This window comes from Recurvomyces mirabilis (assembly GCF_035927965.1).
Source record: "Recurvomyces mirabilis strain CCFEE 5264 chromosome Unknown scaffold_23, whole genome shotgun sequence".
Lineage (NCBI taxonomy): Eukaryota > Fungi > Ascomycota > Dothideomycetes > Mycosphaerellales > Teratosphaeriaceae > Recurvomyces > Recurvomyces mirabilis.
Window position 1 is genome coordinate 219,303 of NW_027041957.1, and position 15,345 is coordinate 234,647.

A 15,345-nucleotide genomic window follows, 5' to 3' on the forward strand; every position below is an offset into this window, starting at 1 on the left:
TCTGCTCTTCTAAACAGTAGTTCCTTGCAACCTCGCAAGCAGTCTATCCTCCACTCCCTCTAGCACAAACCAGTGCTCTACGACTTCCAGATCCTCAGACACACCCTGGAACACCTTCTCCATATCCTCCACGCCACCCATTGGGTTGCCCTGCTGCTGCATCTGCATCTGTTGCGCCACTTGAGATGCCGCGTTATTGCTTCCCAAAATGAAGTTGTAAACCGGCTGCAGACCGAATAAGGTCAAGAAGTACCACGACAGTGAGGATACCCACCTGACGTCCAGATCCTGTGTACCGACGCCAGCTTGCAGCATATCCTTGAAGCGTGGTGTGAGTGGGAAGGGTAGTTTCACTAGACCCATATTAGCATTACAGCAAAACTTAATGAAGCACGGGTTGAGCACATACTTATAACATAACCACTGAAAAACGCGTTGATCCAGCCCATAATCAGACTCTGCGGCACCATCATAGCCATCTGTCCCTTCATCATGCCCATCATGCCCTCCATCATCGCCGGATCAGACAATGGGTTCGGCTTTCCCTGGCCCTTACCAGCTGGTCCTTCAGCCAATAGGCTCCCTTTCTTGACCTCATCTGCAAACCATTCTTTCCGTCTTGTAAAAGCCGACCGGCTGATCTGGGCGTGGTTGATAATGATGTTACGTACGTGCTGGAGGTGACGGTTCTGTCGCAGCTTGGGTAGCGGGTCCCTCTTTGGCACTGTAGAGAGGAGTGTGCTGAGGTAGTGACGGAGGATACCAGTCAGGATCATTACTACTGTGATTGGGAGGAGGATCCATAGGCTGTAGGAGCATGTTTGTCAGCTGGTGGTGGTGGAGGAGCATAGGGCTGTCTTACAAAAGGGCAGGATCCCGATGGATCTGTTGTTCCATTGGACCGGCCATTCTCGTCTCTTCTGGATGAACCAGAAAGGTACAGGGTGTGCTGTTGACCCAGTAAGAAGTAGTGGTTTCCATCACATGAAATACAGCTCATCCCAAGCCCATAAATCTGATGTGGACCGTGCCCTCACATGCAGCCGCATACAAGGACAGCTTGTAACTCTACAATAAACAAATTGGGAGGATGCTTTGAACCACCGTAACAATCCACACCAGCAGTGCTCGTACACAAGAAGATGGCCGAATCGAAGATATCTCCTCACAATCTCAACGAGCTCAAAAACACGACCGACGATGCTCTTGGTATTATACTATTCATAACAGAGGATAGTCTTTAGATATTTATGCTGATGTGTCTGAAGGGAACTATCTTCGATCCCTCAAGTTCTCCCAAAGCAACTCGAAACTCGATGTACGATTAGCCATAGGCTACACCTCTGTTATCATAGCGGCAGCGACCTTCGCAGCAGACTATAAGTTAGGCTGGGAAGCAACGAAGACGTGGACGGCTGTAGCTGTAGTTGCGTATGCCATACTGAACGGAGCGTTCACATATTGGATGTGGGCCGTGGAGAAGGGTTTGATATTCGAGGGCACGAATGCTCAAGGCGGAAGGGTATGCTTGGTTCTACTGCACGTTTGTGTGACCAAGCCATGTACTCACCAAATGCTCAGCTCTCGATAAGCTCCAAGACGAATAAGCACGACCCGACATACTACCTCACCATCTCCTCAACCTCACCTGGCTCCTCCTCTCCCTCGACATGGCATATCAAGAACCCTTTCACAACATGGTTCACAGCAGATGGTTTCTTCGTGGCTAAGCCCTTTCAGCAGTGGCTGGCAAGCAGTATTGAGATGATTGGCGATGCGGACATGAAGAATGCTTTGAGGGACGAGAGGGATGAGTTAGCGGCACCTACGCCGGAGGTTGAGATCATTGGTGACGGGAGTGGGAATGGCACTGTTGAGGCGAGTGGTGTGGATGCCAAGTCTAAAGGCTCGAAAAGAGGGAAGAAGAAGGCATGAGTGCTCGGTCGTTGCGTGGTGAAGGGCGAAACATCAGCAATCCAGCACCTCACCTTTCGATCACAGCATCTCTCAAGGCCTGCATTCACGTCTCGTACACACTCAATGATGTCTCCGGGAGAAGATATCTACTGATCACTGACCACTAAACGCAGAAACCCAGGATATGGCCCCTTGCTTCGGGAGACTGACTAGACTGTCAAAGCAAGCATCGTGGCCATAGCTCGCGATGGTATGCCATCCGCGGCGTCCAGTTTTGTCTGGATATGGAATCAAATTTGCACGAAGCTGCGTGCGACGCTGACCTTCGTGGCTTTCTGACTTTCGGACAGATGAGGGGAAAGTGCGAAACATCTGCCGACACCGTGCATACATAAATCGGTATACATCAGCAGAGGTAGAAGAATCACAATAAGCATCTTCGCCCAGCGCTTGTTACTTCCTCCAGTCTCGGCGCCGAAACGCAATGTCTACCCTATACACGCCCAGTGCAATGATCGGAGCATTTTTGCCATGATCCTACATGATCTACAGACTTACCGTTCACTTCACCCGGTCCGGCACACCGCCGGCTACGCATACTCCACATGAGCCGTAAGAAAAGACCCAGGTACGAAGCAAAGAAGCGAGTCCCAGTCACGCAGGCACGCTTTCAATATATATGGCTCGGCAAAGCAAGCCCAGCTGGACGCCCCGCATTGAATTCTGATATTGCTCTACCAACTTTGCACGACTAGGAGACACGCGAGATCACCGCCATGGATCTAAGAAGGACATACTGCCCAAACCATGAATTACTCGCTTGCGATGTGTTTCACAATGCTTAATGCGGAGTGTGGTCCGACCAACGGAAGCGGATCATCCTCTTCCATGCAGCACTTCAAGGAAAGCCGTACGCCACGCCTAGCCTTCGTTCTCGCGGCTATCTGTCGAGTACTCTCTACTCATGTCACTTCAGCCGGACGACAACCGGAACCATTCACGACCTAGATGCGGCTCTGACGGCCGACGGTCGGCATACCTACAGCATCATGCCTTGTGTTGGCGCTCGTATGTCTTGTCCGGCAGAATCCACGCACTCGTCTCGTGGAAGCAGGGGGGCCTTATGATCATTTCACGACCACATGGCTGAGACATGGTATGGTTGCTCAGGCTAAAGGCATTGGGTTGCGACTGCAGAAGCCCTGTTTCTCGAAGTGTATAATAATGTCTCTGCGATCCTGGCCACCAGCTTTCGCCGAGAGTCAAGCAGCCAAGCCAGAAGAGATTTCTTGACAGAACCTTACCTCATCAGCACCATGAAGTTCACAACGCTTGCTGCCCTTGTTGGGTCTGCCGTGGCTGCTCCCGCCAGTGAGCTCGAGAAGCGTGCTACGCCTCTGAACTACGTTCAGAACTACAATGGCAATCTTGCCAACTTCCAGTACAGTCTATCCACGGGCCATTACACCGCCAGCTGGAACAACCCCGGCGACTTCGTGATCGGTTTGGGCTGGCAGACTGGGTCTGCCAGGTGATTCTGCAGGAACTTGCAATCCGAAGGAGTCATGACTTACAGCTATCACGCAGGGCCATCTCCTTCTCCGGCACCTACACAACCAGCTCCAGCTCTTACTACACAGTCTACGGCTGGCTGAACAGCCCGTTGACAGGTATGTCCGTCCTCGGGTATCTTTCCAGCCTCCGCTGACCGCATATCAGAGTACTACATCGTCGAGGACTACAGCTACGACCCATGTAGCACCAGCGGCACATCGAGCTGCGGTTCCGTGACCTCAGATGGCTCGACCTACAAGATCTGCACGCACACCCAGGTCAATCAGCCCTCGATCCAGGGCACGTCGACCTTTGGCCAATTCTTCTCCGTGCGCGCCTCCAAGCGCACGAGCGGCACCGTTACGACCGCCAACCATTTCGCCGCTTGGCAAAAGTGTGGCTTCGGCAACAGCAACTTCAACTTCCAGGTCTTTGCCGTCGAAGCCTTTGGTGGTACTGGCAGTGCTGCAGTCACTGTCTCTGGTAAGACATCACATAAATGTTTACTACCTTCGAGACCACGCGCTGACATACACCTTCACAGAGGGCACTGGTAGCACCGGCGGGACCACAACCTCCGCATCGTCTCCACCACCGTCTTCGACCCGTGCAAGCACCCCTCCGGCTTCGTCCACGTCTGCACCTCCTCCAAGCGGTTCTTGCTCCGCGAACTTCGGGCAATGTGGTGGTCAAGGCTGGACTGGCCCTACCTGCTGCGTTTCCGGCACGACTTGTCACAATTACGGCCAGTATTACTCGCAATGCTTGACTTAGATGGAAGTTGGAAGCTGTATTGTGGTCAGACTGGAAGAACGTGAAGATAAGAAATTACGATTTATGATACTTAGCATCTATGTCCTGAGCATACCATCTTCTCCTTGCATCACTTCTTGGGGCACGCAGAGCACATATTGCAAGCCAATCGACTCTGTGGACATGTTGACATGATTTTATGTTGTTAAAAAGAGTTTATCTTATAACTTTGATGTGATCAAAGTCCTCAGTCTACGAGGCTGGCTGACACATCAGTCCGCTAATGCCATCGCTGTGCAATAATCTCCGCTGCCCTCTCCGCGATACCATAGATACCTGTCTGTGGATGAGCACTAACCAATATCGGGATCACACTAGCATCCACAACTCTCAAATTGCTCGTTCCGTAGACCTTTAATGTTGGATCAACTACACCTCCGTCTTTCCTCGGCAGCATGGCACAGGTGCCCACGGGGTGGTAGAAGGTATTCGTGTTGTTCCTCACATATACCTCCCACTTAGCATCTGAGGAAGAGGCGTTATTTGGGATGACATCGAGGCCAGGCTCGTACTCGGACACGAACGCCTGACTGAATGGAGCGGTGGTGAAGATCTGGCGCATGTACTTTGCCATCGCTATCAGGCCTTGGAGATCATATGGGTTCGAGGCGAAGGCTGGGTCGTAGATGGGCTTCCCTGTCGGATTCGAAGCATTGATGTGCACGCTACCTCGAGCCAAAGGATGCATCAGGCCCGCTATTACGGTAGTGAAGCCTTTGCCGTATAAGGAGGTATTCTTGGCCGGGTAACCCTTGCCGCCGGTGTAGCCATCAGAGAGGACGAATTCTGTTTGTGCGATAGTGTTCTGATACGTGGTGTTGGTTAAGAATTCTAGCTTCTTTGCATCCACGACACTTGGGTTCGAGGCCACGAAAGCCTTCGCAGCGTCCACGATCTTGGCGTTGCCAGCATCGCCGAGAATAGACGGCCATCCTTGGTAGGAGTATGCACTTGCAGCGTAGTCGTAGGCTGAAAGCTGGCATGCACGCCAGAGGGCTAGTTGTGCAGCAGCGTATGCCGTGTCGACTTTGAGCCGGTCGAAGGAAGTGTAGTTGTCCCTTAATTGATAGGAGACCTGTATCCGAGGATGGTCTTGAAGGTTCTCGCCTGCATGCTGATGTTAGACGCTTTCTTGTTACCCCCAATCAAAGGTTGATAGAGACGTACCAACGCCGGGCAGATCGATGAGCTGCTTGATCTGTGCTCCTTGTAAGACCTTCGCACTGCCGATCCCTGACATCTCAAGCAAAGGTGGAGTCTTGATCGTGCCAGCGGAAAGGATGACTTCTTTCCTCGCCTCAATAAAAGTGCCGTCGACGAGAGTGACGCCAGTAGCCACGAAGACACCATGTCTCTTTACTAGATCGATCTTGGCGACTTCTGTGTCTGTTGTTACCTGCAGATTCTTGCCAGCACGCGGCAAGTATTCGACAGCACTATACGAGCGATTGTAGTGCGTCGGATCGATCGTGCTGGAGTGGTAAGCTGCGCCCACGTTCTCGCCACCAAGCCATTCAGAGTTATCTGGCACACCAAGATTCTCCAGTGTAGGTATCCATGCATCCTGCTGGACTGGGATATACTTGTTGACGACAGCGTTTATGGGCCCAGAAGTCCCGTAACCAGAGGTGGTGGTGTAGACAGGAGGTCCAGGGTTCGTGAAGTTCTCAGCCTTGTTCATCGCCGTGATCATGCTGTTCCAGCTCCAACCTGGATTGCCCACCTCACCCCAAGCATCATACTCCGGCTTCGACCCACGATCCCAGATGAGGAGATTCAGTGCAGAGGTTCCGCCAAGCACCTTGCCTCGAGACTGTGTAATAGTCCGATTGTACAACGCGGCTTGCGGGATGGACGTGAAGTTCCAGTCATATTTGGTGCCTAAAGTCGAGCCTTTCATGCCAGGAATGTTTATCTTGTCTTCGTATGGTGCATTTGGTCCTGCTTCGATGACTAAGATGCTGTAATTCGGAAGGTACTGGCTAAGGCGTGTTGCAATCGCGTTGCCTGCTGTGCCGCCACCAACGACAACCTATGAAGACGGTCAATACCACCAGTGTTTGGTCCGAGGTCTAGGCCACATACGAAGTCGTAGCATATTGCGCTGCCAGAATCCGCCTGAACACGCGTTAGTGCTGTAGCGAGCAGCGCAAGGTTCGCCAATCCGATTTTGACAGCCATTGCAGAAGTTTCCGGCTAAAAAGGATGAGAGAGCAGAGAAGACTGTATACTTAATTATATGCGAGCGCCATGCCGTTCCAATCTACGCTTCACGAGATCCAGGATCACAGATGCAGATCAATCCAACACGCATATGAGGCTGCATGGAAGAAGTGCTAGTGTATATTGGCATGACTGACAGGGCTGAGACCTCACCACGAGCAAGAGCTTGCCTCCGAACGATTCGCCTCGTCCGCCATACAGTACTGTCTGTAGAATGCTCATCGATAAGATCTGGCAATGATGTAAACACTAATGTGAAGGCCACCATCCTGTCTTCTTGGTCCCCTGGCAAGAACTTGACGCTAACTCGCCCCACCTCCTTGTCCAATCAGACGACAGTTCCAACTACCGTGAGCCATAGCCAAGCCGCCGTTGTATATTGCAACTGCGTTGCCAAAGCTCGTCCCCTCGGTCCCATCCTTCATGCACAACTCCTGCGTGGCTATACAGACTGAGTGTTGGGGGCCAGGACATGACAACGATAGAGCGACATTTGCAGCATGAGCAAGTCAGCCACAATGCGTGGAAGATTGTATAATTACCCGCTGCGATGTTGGAAGCCAGCGCTATCAGTGCCGCACTCCCTAGCCAAAAGGAAGGCAAGGCTACTGTGTGCAAACATACAGCGAACCTAGTGGTACGGCAGCCTCCACATAGACGCTCATCTGCTACACATGGAGAGGGGCTTCTGATTGCGTGTAATAAGACTATCACGAAGCACCTGCCCCAACTAGACCTCAATTCCCCGAAAATCAGGACCACAACGATTGTCGTCGGACATTTATTGCGAGTCGGACAGTGTGTTCCTAGCGCGCAGAGTGTATGCGTCAGGTCTAGCAAGAATAGTGCCATTCCAGCTGGGCCAGGCTTAGAGACCATATGCCTCTGACAGCGTCCATTATGACTACCGATAGTCACTCGTTTATCAATCGTCCTTGTTCGCGATATCGCACGATCGTTTCCTGCTTCTCTCCGTTCGAACAGCTTGGTGTCTTCAGGGACGGGAGGATTGTCCGAGGGCGTGCGATACGGCCGGGTTATTGCGATATGATTGGTTCCCACGGCTTGAAGATGCATCTCCAAATCACTCGAGTACCCACGGCCTGGCTGTCTGCTTTGATTCAGTCCAACAAAGTATCCTTTACTCCGCAAAGGTACGGACGGTAGACAGTCGATGCTTCGGACGGTCCCAAATAGTTTGCCCATGATCCGACTTTAAGCTGCCACCAGAACAATTTATATAATGTTGACCACGCGCAAGCCACTTACAGCATCAGCCAGTCCCAACGGCAACTACCACCGCAGATCAGAAGGAACTTATCACAAAACAAGAGCTACAAAACACCGATGACCTGAGTCGAAGCCATGTACAACCTTATAGTAGCTCGCATCTCCAAGAAGAATTTCGAAGCCGTCAACAGCAAAGACTACGATGCTATTCTCATGCAATGCGACCCAGAGATCCACCATCGCTTTGGTGGGCAGCACGCCCTAGGAGGGGAGAGACATTCCCGAGAAGTTCTGTCCAGGTGGTTTCAACGCCTTGGTCGGCTTGCGCCAGAGCTCAAATTGACTGTAAGGTCATGGCCTCTCCCCTGCCATTACTTCAGCCGCTGACATGTCTTCGCTTCCAAGGTCAAAGACATCTGGGTCAAGGGCTGGCCCAACGACACCACTGTCATCATACGATGGACCGCAACTGATCAAGATAACCCAGATGGATCGCCATATCGCAACCACGGCGTCCATATCATTCGGATGAAGTGGTTCAAGGTCGTTGATATCGATGCAAATGAGGACTCGGAGGCGGTAGCACGGTCTATGGATATCAAGAAGAACGCCGGATGGGAGGAGGCTGGGTTACCGCCACTAACATCATGAGTGCCTTGCTCTGTATGGCATGAAGTCTAGACAGTAAGGAACAAGGCTGCCGGCTTTTCGATCATTGCGCAAGCCCGGGTGGGCCTTGTAACATGCGGCCAGACCATTGTATATGAGATATGTAAAAACCGGTGGCCAGTACGTGCGGCCATAGGTCGCAGAGCACAGAGGATCCCGTGATAAGTACCTGTCTGTCTACAATGTTTTGAAGCTGGGGCAAACATCCAGGTGTTGAGGTAGTCACAGTAGGTGTGTAGTTAATCGTAGTACTCGCCTACACAGTTCCAGCTGCTAGGAAGCTGCAGGCTAAGATGCTAGGTAGAAACCCATCGATGTATACACTTCAGACTTCTAGAATCAGAGAGCTGCAAGACTGATAGGCTAGATCTTGCCGCATTCCAGAAATCTGGAAGGTATCCTGTACAAGAGCGGAAACTCGGATGCTGCAAGACAGCTGCAACATTTCGAGTCCCGCGACTCCTTTCCGAGATTCTGGATGCTAGGATCTGAGTCTGGTTATTCAGCACGTCTCTCCATGCCATTGCCTTGTCACCCTCTAGTCCACGTTGTGGCCCGACAATGCGATCATGTCGGCACCCTTCTCACCCAGCATATGTGCCACCTCCCGGTGACCCTGTTTTGATGCCGCCTGCAGTGCATTGCCATATTCCACCACTTGCACATTGACGTCTGCTCTATTTTGAATCAGCAGCTGTGCCACCTAGGTGTAGGCGGCCCGTAATGCAGGCTACAGTGCGTTGCTGACACAGGCTCAAGTATGCTGTTGTTCACAAGGTACAAGGCTATTAACCAAATTGCAAAACTGATGTATGAGGAGTGCCGGTGTGGCATGCTACATGTATCACAGCTGCCACGCCATAAACTCACTAGGCCTAGAGGAGATGTACTCTACCAAGCTTTGGACTGTGGCATAGCCTAGGGCATAGCCTATAATATATAGTGTTCTATATAAGGAGCTATCTTTAGAGATCAGACGATAAAATGATCTCACCCGTAGAGCATTATTTAGCTTACGTGACAGTGCTTGGATACAACAAAAGTTAGCATGTGTGAGACCATCTGACTTCAAGACTTCTTACAGGCAGATGAGTCGCGGGCGTCGGGTCAGGAGGGACCTTGAGTTTGGGTATGCCTCTGGTTGCGCACAGAACGAGTCGAAAGCCGCGCTCTTGCAAAAACGATGATGGGCGTGACGTTCGCAGCCGTGGGCCCGCAGCAAACAGCAAGTCCGTCGTGGTCGGCTGTACGAAGAAGACACAGTGGAGGCTGGCAGGTTGGCCACGGAAACTTCACATTCGGCCGCCACTACTGGAAAGCGACAGCCAAAACAGATCTCAGCTGATCAGCAATCTCGACCAAATACAGCTGCATGCACCGTGGCTCGAATGGATGCCTGCACGATTTGGGTATGACAAGTCGGCCGACTACGCTGTGACGGCTCTTAGCAATGCACTGCAGTACAACCGCCTCTCAAGTGCAGATGTGCGCGTAGCTCGTGCGGCCTTCGAGAACTATGATAACGCGGTCCGACGCCTGCGAGCAGATCTGAGCTGTAGCGACCATCGTGGCGTAACTGACGGCACCTTTATATGCATTGCAGCCTTGTCTATCTACGAGATGGTCATGCAAGAAAATGATCCACATTGGCAAGATAGACTCAGATCTCACTGGACGGGCGTCAACGCTGTCCTTCGGGCTAGACGGCAGTCTCCTCACATGAGCAACGTGGCTCGTGGAATTGTGTACAGTCTTGTCATAGACCTTACAGAGGACTCTATGGCTCGGGGTCGACCATCTGTATGTGGGCAGGATCATCTACTATATATCGATCCGCCAGAGCGCTTGCTCGCGCGATCCGCAAACTCTCTCAGCTTAAGCAAAGTCACATATCAGCTAATCGCACAATTTCCCAGTCTCCTGAACGGGCTGAGGGCGGCGCGATACGGTTATCGCGAGAACCATGAAGAGCTCGATGCAGTCTTCAGGCTCGCAGAGAGGCTAGTTAACATGTCGGACGACGCATGCGAGTCGGCCATACTCCATGCTACCACCGTGCAGAAGTCGACTGTCGACAGCAAAATCGTCCCTTTTGAACTGGTGTTCAAAATACCCGAGGATGTGGTCGTCGCAATCAATTACTGGCTTATCAGAATGGCTACCATAAATGGCTACCTGAAGCTTGTTCAGACTCATCCACATCTGGCCCACAATCAAGAGGCCATCAATCGAAGCATGGCAGAGAAGGAACGCTACTACACCAATATGATGATGGTCTGGCATCAGGCCACCTTACTCGGGCCTTTCACTTTAGTGCGAGTGGGCACTGGACTGTTGCAAAATTGGCAACACCTGCGTCGTACCAGGACATGGCGCGGCCTGCGATCTATCGAGGTTGTTGCTTGGGTATTGTCGAAGCTGAACAAGAAGTCCTTGGCCGGGTCCTCAGCAGTGCTGGGTCCGGCAGAGTACGATATTTTGGCCGATTACATTGTAGGTGGCCCACTCGAAGCACTTGAGGCGGCCAACTTGAAGGATTTCTTTCTCTGGGTCGATCGCAAGGCGTAAATGCAATAATGATTGGTAAGATAACGCAGCGAATAGATCAAGAATATCGTGCAGATGTGCGCACAGTAGCGTAGCGTGAACTCGGCAGGGAACACTCATGACCAACAAATCGCTTGCATAGGAGACAACACAGACACAGACACTGTCCACGGCATGAGCAGGTGCTAAGTTGGCGTTGACGGAGGGACCTTGCTTTCTGGCTGCTGTTCTGCTATCTTGCCATTCTCTACACTTCGCTCGCTAGCAATACCATAACTAATTCACGGCTCGTTTAGGAGCATCCTGTGCGCCGCGGGGTGTCTGCCGAGGTGGCCGATCCCTCCGCTCCGATGTCCCTGTCTTGCTTACTGCTCTTAGACAGGATGCCATCGCCAAGTGACCTAAGGTATCATGGGTGGGCGCCAGTGCTCGACCTACTCTTGAGCTTTGCCGATGTCTCGATTGCTGCCTTGATAATCTTGTTGTCTCTTTCACGGCGAAGCAGCGTGCACATAGTCCCTTGCAATGCTGCCGTGGTTGTCTCACCGGAAAGTGCGGCGAAGATCGTCTCCAGCAGCTCGAAAACGTAGAAGACGGTGGACGCAGCCGTGGACGACATTGTGGAGAGTTTTGGTTGGTCTGGCGGTTGATTGCTGGAGTTGTGGTATCGTTGCGCAAAAGATACGATGTTGACTCTTGAGGTAGTGCGTGGTCCGGAGGTCGCGTTGTGTAGGTGGAAGAAGTAATTTAGATGCAGGTAAGGTGGAATATCAGGTCATGCGCAAATGGCATAACTATCACTTACTGCACAGTGAGCCACTTCAGTGAGCTGAGATACGCTGGCATGTGAGCACGTAAGGTGCATTGATGAGCATCGTCCACCACGCTCGAATGCAGGCTTTCGCAGTTCGATCAACTCAAACATTCCTTAGCCACAAGGACAGCGACAATGGACCCACTTGCACTACAAGCAGTAACAACGATAAGCTATGTCTCCACCGACGGACGCAACCTACCCGGCGGCGCAGCGGAGACCAGCACGAATGTCCTCAATTGAGAAGGCTGAGACATCGATCTAGACAGCGGCGTGGATCGGGTTCTTGTTGTCACAGCAGAGGTCAGTAGTGATATCAATAATTGCGGACTGCACGATGGTCGATCGCCAGCTAGAACATGTGTGCCCATTCGAGCTGGCTGAGACATCGATTCAGATCGATTTGGTATAGAGCATTGCTGACATACTATTATCGCGAAGTCCTCCTTGTCGAATTCCAGTGAGAGCCTCCGCAATTGGAGACAGCACGATTGATATCGAACCTTGCTAGGACCATACCAGAGCTAGTGATCAATTCTCGACGAGTGGGCCGTGGCCATGGATCGTCTCTGAGGAATCGCCCAGCAGCTGATGGTTCCACGGCCATGGCAGATGTAGCGGACTGGAATTGTGATGCCTTCAGCTCGATATACCTGCCGCATAGTCTTGGCAAAGCACCTGCACCAGCTGCAACTTGCGACTTTCATATCGAAATCTTATGCGGGAGTCGATAGTCTTACGAACTCAAGCTCGAGACCTCTATTGTATCGACCTAGCTGTCACTGTTAGCAAAAGTGGCGGATAGTGCCGATTGCTTCTTCGACCACAGCGATGAAGTCCTCGCTACGGTCCTAGCACTTTACAAAGATTGTAATCGTCACATGCCTAAATTCGGAACAGACTGAGCAAGAATGACCACAGAGTTCCTGTCCGCCCTCGTCCTCACCAAAGCCTCTGCCGCAGCTAATCCCTCGCAAACAGCCCAGTATACGCACCTTCCTTCTCCGCCTTCGGAGTCATAAGCGCGATAGTCCTCACATGTGTCGGTGCTGCCTACGCCACTGCAAAGTCCTCGCTCGGCTTCTTTGCCAGCACAATACTACACCCAGAACTTCGCATCACCAATGTACTCCCGACGGTCTTCTCAGATCGATCAGCATACCGGCGATACTGTGTTAAATCCGATGTCCGTTAGACTGTATTCATCCGACTTGATCATCCTGACATACCTGTAGAGAACGGAAGAATGGACAGGACAGGGTGGTCGTGTCAGCATTGAGAAGGAAGCCGAGGCTTCGATGGCCATTGCACCCACACTTGAGCATGCTTGCTTTCTAGCTTGTTACAGGACACCACAGCAAGACACCACTACTTTGCTACGGTCGACACCTAGGAACGAGAGTAACAGAAACCATACCCTCGCTATCTGCGTGAGAGTTGCGAACGCGATCATAGATCGCACCGGATAAATTGCAGGCCGGAGCGTTTGTGATACTGAATCCTACCAAGCACTGGCAATTGTCTTAAACACCCAGCCTACTTCACATTTCGCCGACGATTGAGCGAAGATGCCCGTCAATCTCAGCAACTGGCGAGAAGCACCGCACAATGTCTGGGGGTTCATACATGTTGAAGAACTCCTCATGACACAACCCATTTGGAAGGGAACAAGCTTAAAGGAGTTACCGACTGGAGAGCACAATGCTTTCGATGGATTTGACGTCAAGTCGATGAACTTGATGGCCCTGCTGGACTACACCCATACTGATGGCTTCATCGTCCTACATAAGGGGAAAATCATCCATGAGCACTACACGAACGATAACGATGCCAGCTCGAAACACATCATGTTCTCTATGACCAAGTCGGTTACTGGTCTGATAGCCGGTATTCTGCACCAAGAAGGAAAGCTGGACCTCAAGGCGGAAGTCAAGGACTACGTTGCAGAGGTCAGCAGACTCTACGACGGCGTTACAGTACAGCAATGTCTCGACATGCAAACGGGTGTCAAGTACGACGACAACAAGCACGAGTATCGAGCAGCTTGTGGCTGGGAGCCTCTTGATGGCTCGGAGAAGTGCAAGACTCTGCGGGAATTCCTCCAGCATGTTGAAGCTCCTGTCGACGAGACGAAAGGCTTCAATTACTGTTCTGTTAACACTGATCTTCTGGGCTTGGTGATAGAGAAGGTCACCAACCGCAAGCTGCCAGAGTTGATCCAGGAGTTGTTGTGGCAGCCCATGGGTGCAGACAGTAACGCAGCCATAACCATAGATTCCGAGGGCAGTCCACGAGCAGCAGGCGGTATGTGCGCCACGCTTCGCGACATCGCACGAATCGGTCAACTACTGACCGATAGCGGACGCGGCATCGTACCGAAATCCTGGATCGATGAAATACTCAATGGAGGCAATGACGAGAAGTTTACCAAAGGCCAGTGGAGTCCTGCATTCAAACCTTCCTTCGAAACCCCGGCGTATCATAATTGCTGGGTTACAGATCCGGGGACGAAGACTCTTGTTGCGTTGGGTGTTTTTGGGCAGCAGTTGATGATCGACCTTGAGCATGATATCGTTATGGCGAAGACGAGCTCGCAGCTGACAAGTTCGGAGTTCGATAAGATGATGTTGGGTTCCGCTGCGTTCCGTGAGATCCAGAGGATCTTGGGCGTTTGAGCTGGGATTGAAGAGTAGATGAATGAGATCGTGAATGGCATTGATAATGGGCTGTACATCGCCGAGGCAGCATTTCGTCTTAACCCGCATTACTCAATGCACCCAGGCATGTTGTTCCTTCTATTGCGCAGCCTATTCGGCCTTCTCATCCACATATTTCGTGCTTCCGCCCTTTGTGCTCTTCGGCTTCTCCTTGCCCGAGAAGTCCCAGTTGTTCAAATAGCCGCAACCAGCACTAAGATATGTCGCGAAGCTCAACCATCCAAGGTATGGCACGAGACAGTATCCCGCTACCTCATCGACCTGACCCCAAACGTATGTGAGATAGCCTGTCAAGCCTGTGAGCGCCACGATGTCGATTGTTGCCTCGATCGGGCGCTGATAGCCAAAGAAGAGTGGCATCCAGATGAGGTTCAGTGCAAGTTGAATAGTGTAGAGTGTCGCACCTTGCTGTTGCTCGTATCATCAGCATCACACCCACCTACGACATGATCAGATGAAATGATGCATCCTCACCTTCGTCAAAGCCACTTTTGTAGGATCAAGACTCGACATGCCCGTGCTATGTGCCCGGTACGCCGCATAACCCATCAGCCCGTACAACGCTGTCCACATCGGTCCGAAGATCCATGGCGGTGGCCTGAGAGGCGGTTGTCGGAGCTCGAGATATGTCTTTTGGGTCTCCGAGGGTCGAGTCGAGAAGCCCACAGCCGTGCCTGCCACAACGGGTAGCAATATGGCTGCGGCAGGCTGCTCGAAGACGATCGATGGCAGCGTGAGGGAGGGTATGTAGGTCGTCATGACCGCGTGCCTTGTTCAGTGGTAGTAGTGTTTATGTGTTTGCAACAACGACTGGCTCTAACAACCTAGAACGAGGATCCGAGGCATCATTCATGATGAAGC

The 15,345-nt window shown here is 51.9% G+C and overlaps 9 protein-coding genes across 9 annotated transcripts; 5 read left to right on the top strand and 4 right to left on the bottom strand.

Moving 5' to 3' along the window:
* Positions 1-9: 9 nt before the first annotated feature.
* LTS14_007991 (uncharacterized protein) lies at positions 10-909 on the bottom strand (the record flags this gene model as incomplete). The annotated part of the gene is made up of 3 exons (XM_064840679.1): positions 10-353; positions 410-807; positions 863-909. 3 exons carry the CDS (start codon positions 907-909, stop codon positions 10-12), a joined length of 789 nt encoding a protein of 262 aa, XP_064691710.1.
* Positions 910-1,142: 233 nt separating this feature from the next.
* SPC2 (signal peptidase complex subunit spc2) lies at positions 1,143-1,935 on the top strand (the record flags this gene model as incomplete). The annotated part of the gene is made up of 3 exons (XM_064840680.1): positions 1,143-1,209; positions 1,269-1,522; positions 1,582-1,935. 3 exons carry the CDS (start codon positions 1,143-1,145, stop codon positions 1,933-1,935), a joined length of 675 nt encoding a protein of 224 aa, XP_064691711.1.
* Positions 1,936-3,233: 1,298 nt separating this feature from the next.
* Positions 3,234-4,245, top strand: LTS14_007993 (uncharacterized protein; the record flags this gene model as incomplete). The annotated part of the gene is made up of 4 exons (XM_064840681.1): positions 3,234-3,448; positions 3,505-3,587; positions 3,637-3,954; positions 4,016-4,245. 4 exons carry the CDS (start codon positions 3,234-3,236, stop codon positions 4,243-4,245), a joined length of 846 nt encoding a protein of 281 aa, XP_064691712.1.
* Positions 4,246-4,504: 259 nt separating this feature from the next.
* Positions 4,505-6,465, bottom strand: LTS14_007994 (uncharacterized protein; the record flags this gene model as incomplete). Its single annotated transcript, XM_064840682.1, has 3 exons — positions 4,505-5,391; positions 5,452-6,316; positions 6,370-6,465. The coding sequence occupies 3 exons, from the start codon at positions 6,463-6,465 to the stop codon at positions 4,505-4,507; spliced, it is 1,848 nt and encodes a 615-aa protein (XP_064691713.1).
* Positions 6,466-7,872: 1,407 nt separating this feature from the next.
* On the top strand, positions 7,873-8,388 carry LTS14_007995 (uncharacterized protein; the record flags this gene model as incomplete). Its single annotated transcript, XM_064840683.1, has 2 exons — positions 7,873-8,082; positions 8,143-8,388. The coding sequence occupies 2 exons, from the start codon at positions 7,873-7,875 to the stop codon at positions 8,386-8,388; spliced, it is 456 nt and encodes a 151-aa protein (XP_064691714.1).
* A 1,410-nt stretch (positions 8,389-9,798) lies between these two features.
* Positions 9,799-10,974, top strand: LTS14_007996 (uncharacterized protein; the record flags this gene model as incomplete). Its single annotated transcript, XM_064840684.1, is given in 2 exon segments — positions 9,799-10,206; positions 10,219-10,974. The coding sequence occupies 2 exon segments, from the start codon at positions 9,799-9,801 to the stop codon at positions 10,972-10,974; spliced, it is 1,164 nt and encodes a 387-aa protein (XP_064691715.1).
* Positions 10,975-11,362: 388 nt separating this feature from the next.
* LTS14_007997 (uncharacterized protein) lies at positions 11,363-11,572 on the bottom strand (the record flags this gene model as incomplete). Its single annotated transcript, XM_064840685.1, has 1 exon — positions 11,363-11,572. The coding sequence occupies one exon, from the start codon at positions 11,570-11,572 to the stop codon at positions 11,363-11,365; it is 210 nt and encodes a 69-aa protein (XP_064691716.1).
* A 1,763-nt stretch (positions 11,573-13,335) lies between these two features.
* Positions 13,336-14,442, top strand: LTS14_007998 (uncharacterized protein; the record flags this gene model as incomplete). The annotated part of the gene is made up of 1 exon (XM_064840686.1): positions 13,336-14,442. One exon carries the CDS (start codon positions 13,336-13,338, stop codon positions 14,440-14,442), a length of 1,107 nt encoding a protein of 368 aa, XP_064691717.1.
* Positions 14,443-14,574: 132 nt separating this feature from the next.
* On the bottom strand, positions 14,575-15,243 carry LTS14_007999 (uncharacterized protein; the record flags this gene model as incomplete). Its single annotated transcript, XM_064840687.1, has 2 exons — positions 14,575-14,892; positions 14,959-15,243. 2 exons carry the CDS (start codon positions 15,241-15,243, stop codon positions 14,575-14,577), a joined length of 603 nt encoding a protein of 200 aa, XP_064691718.1.
* Positions 15,244-15,345: the final 102 nt, after the last annotated feature.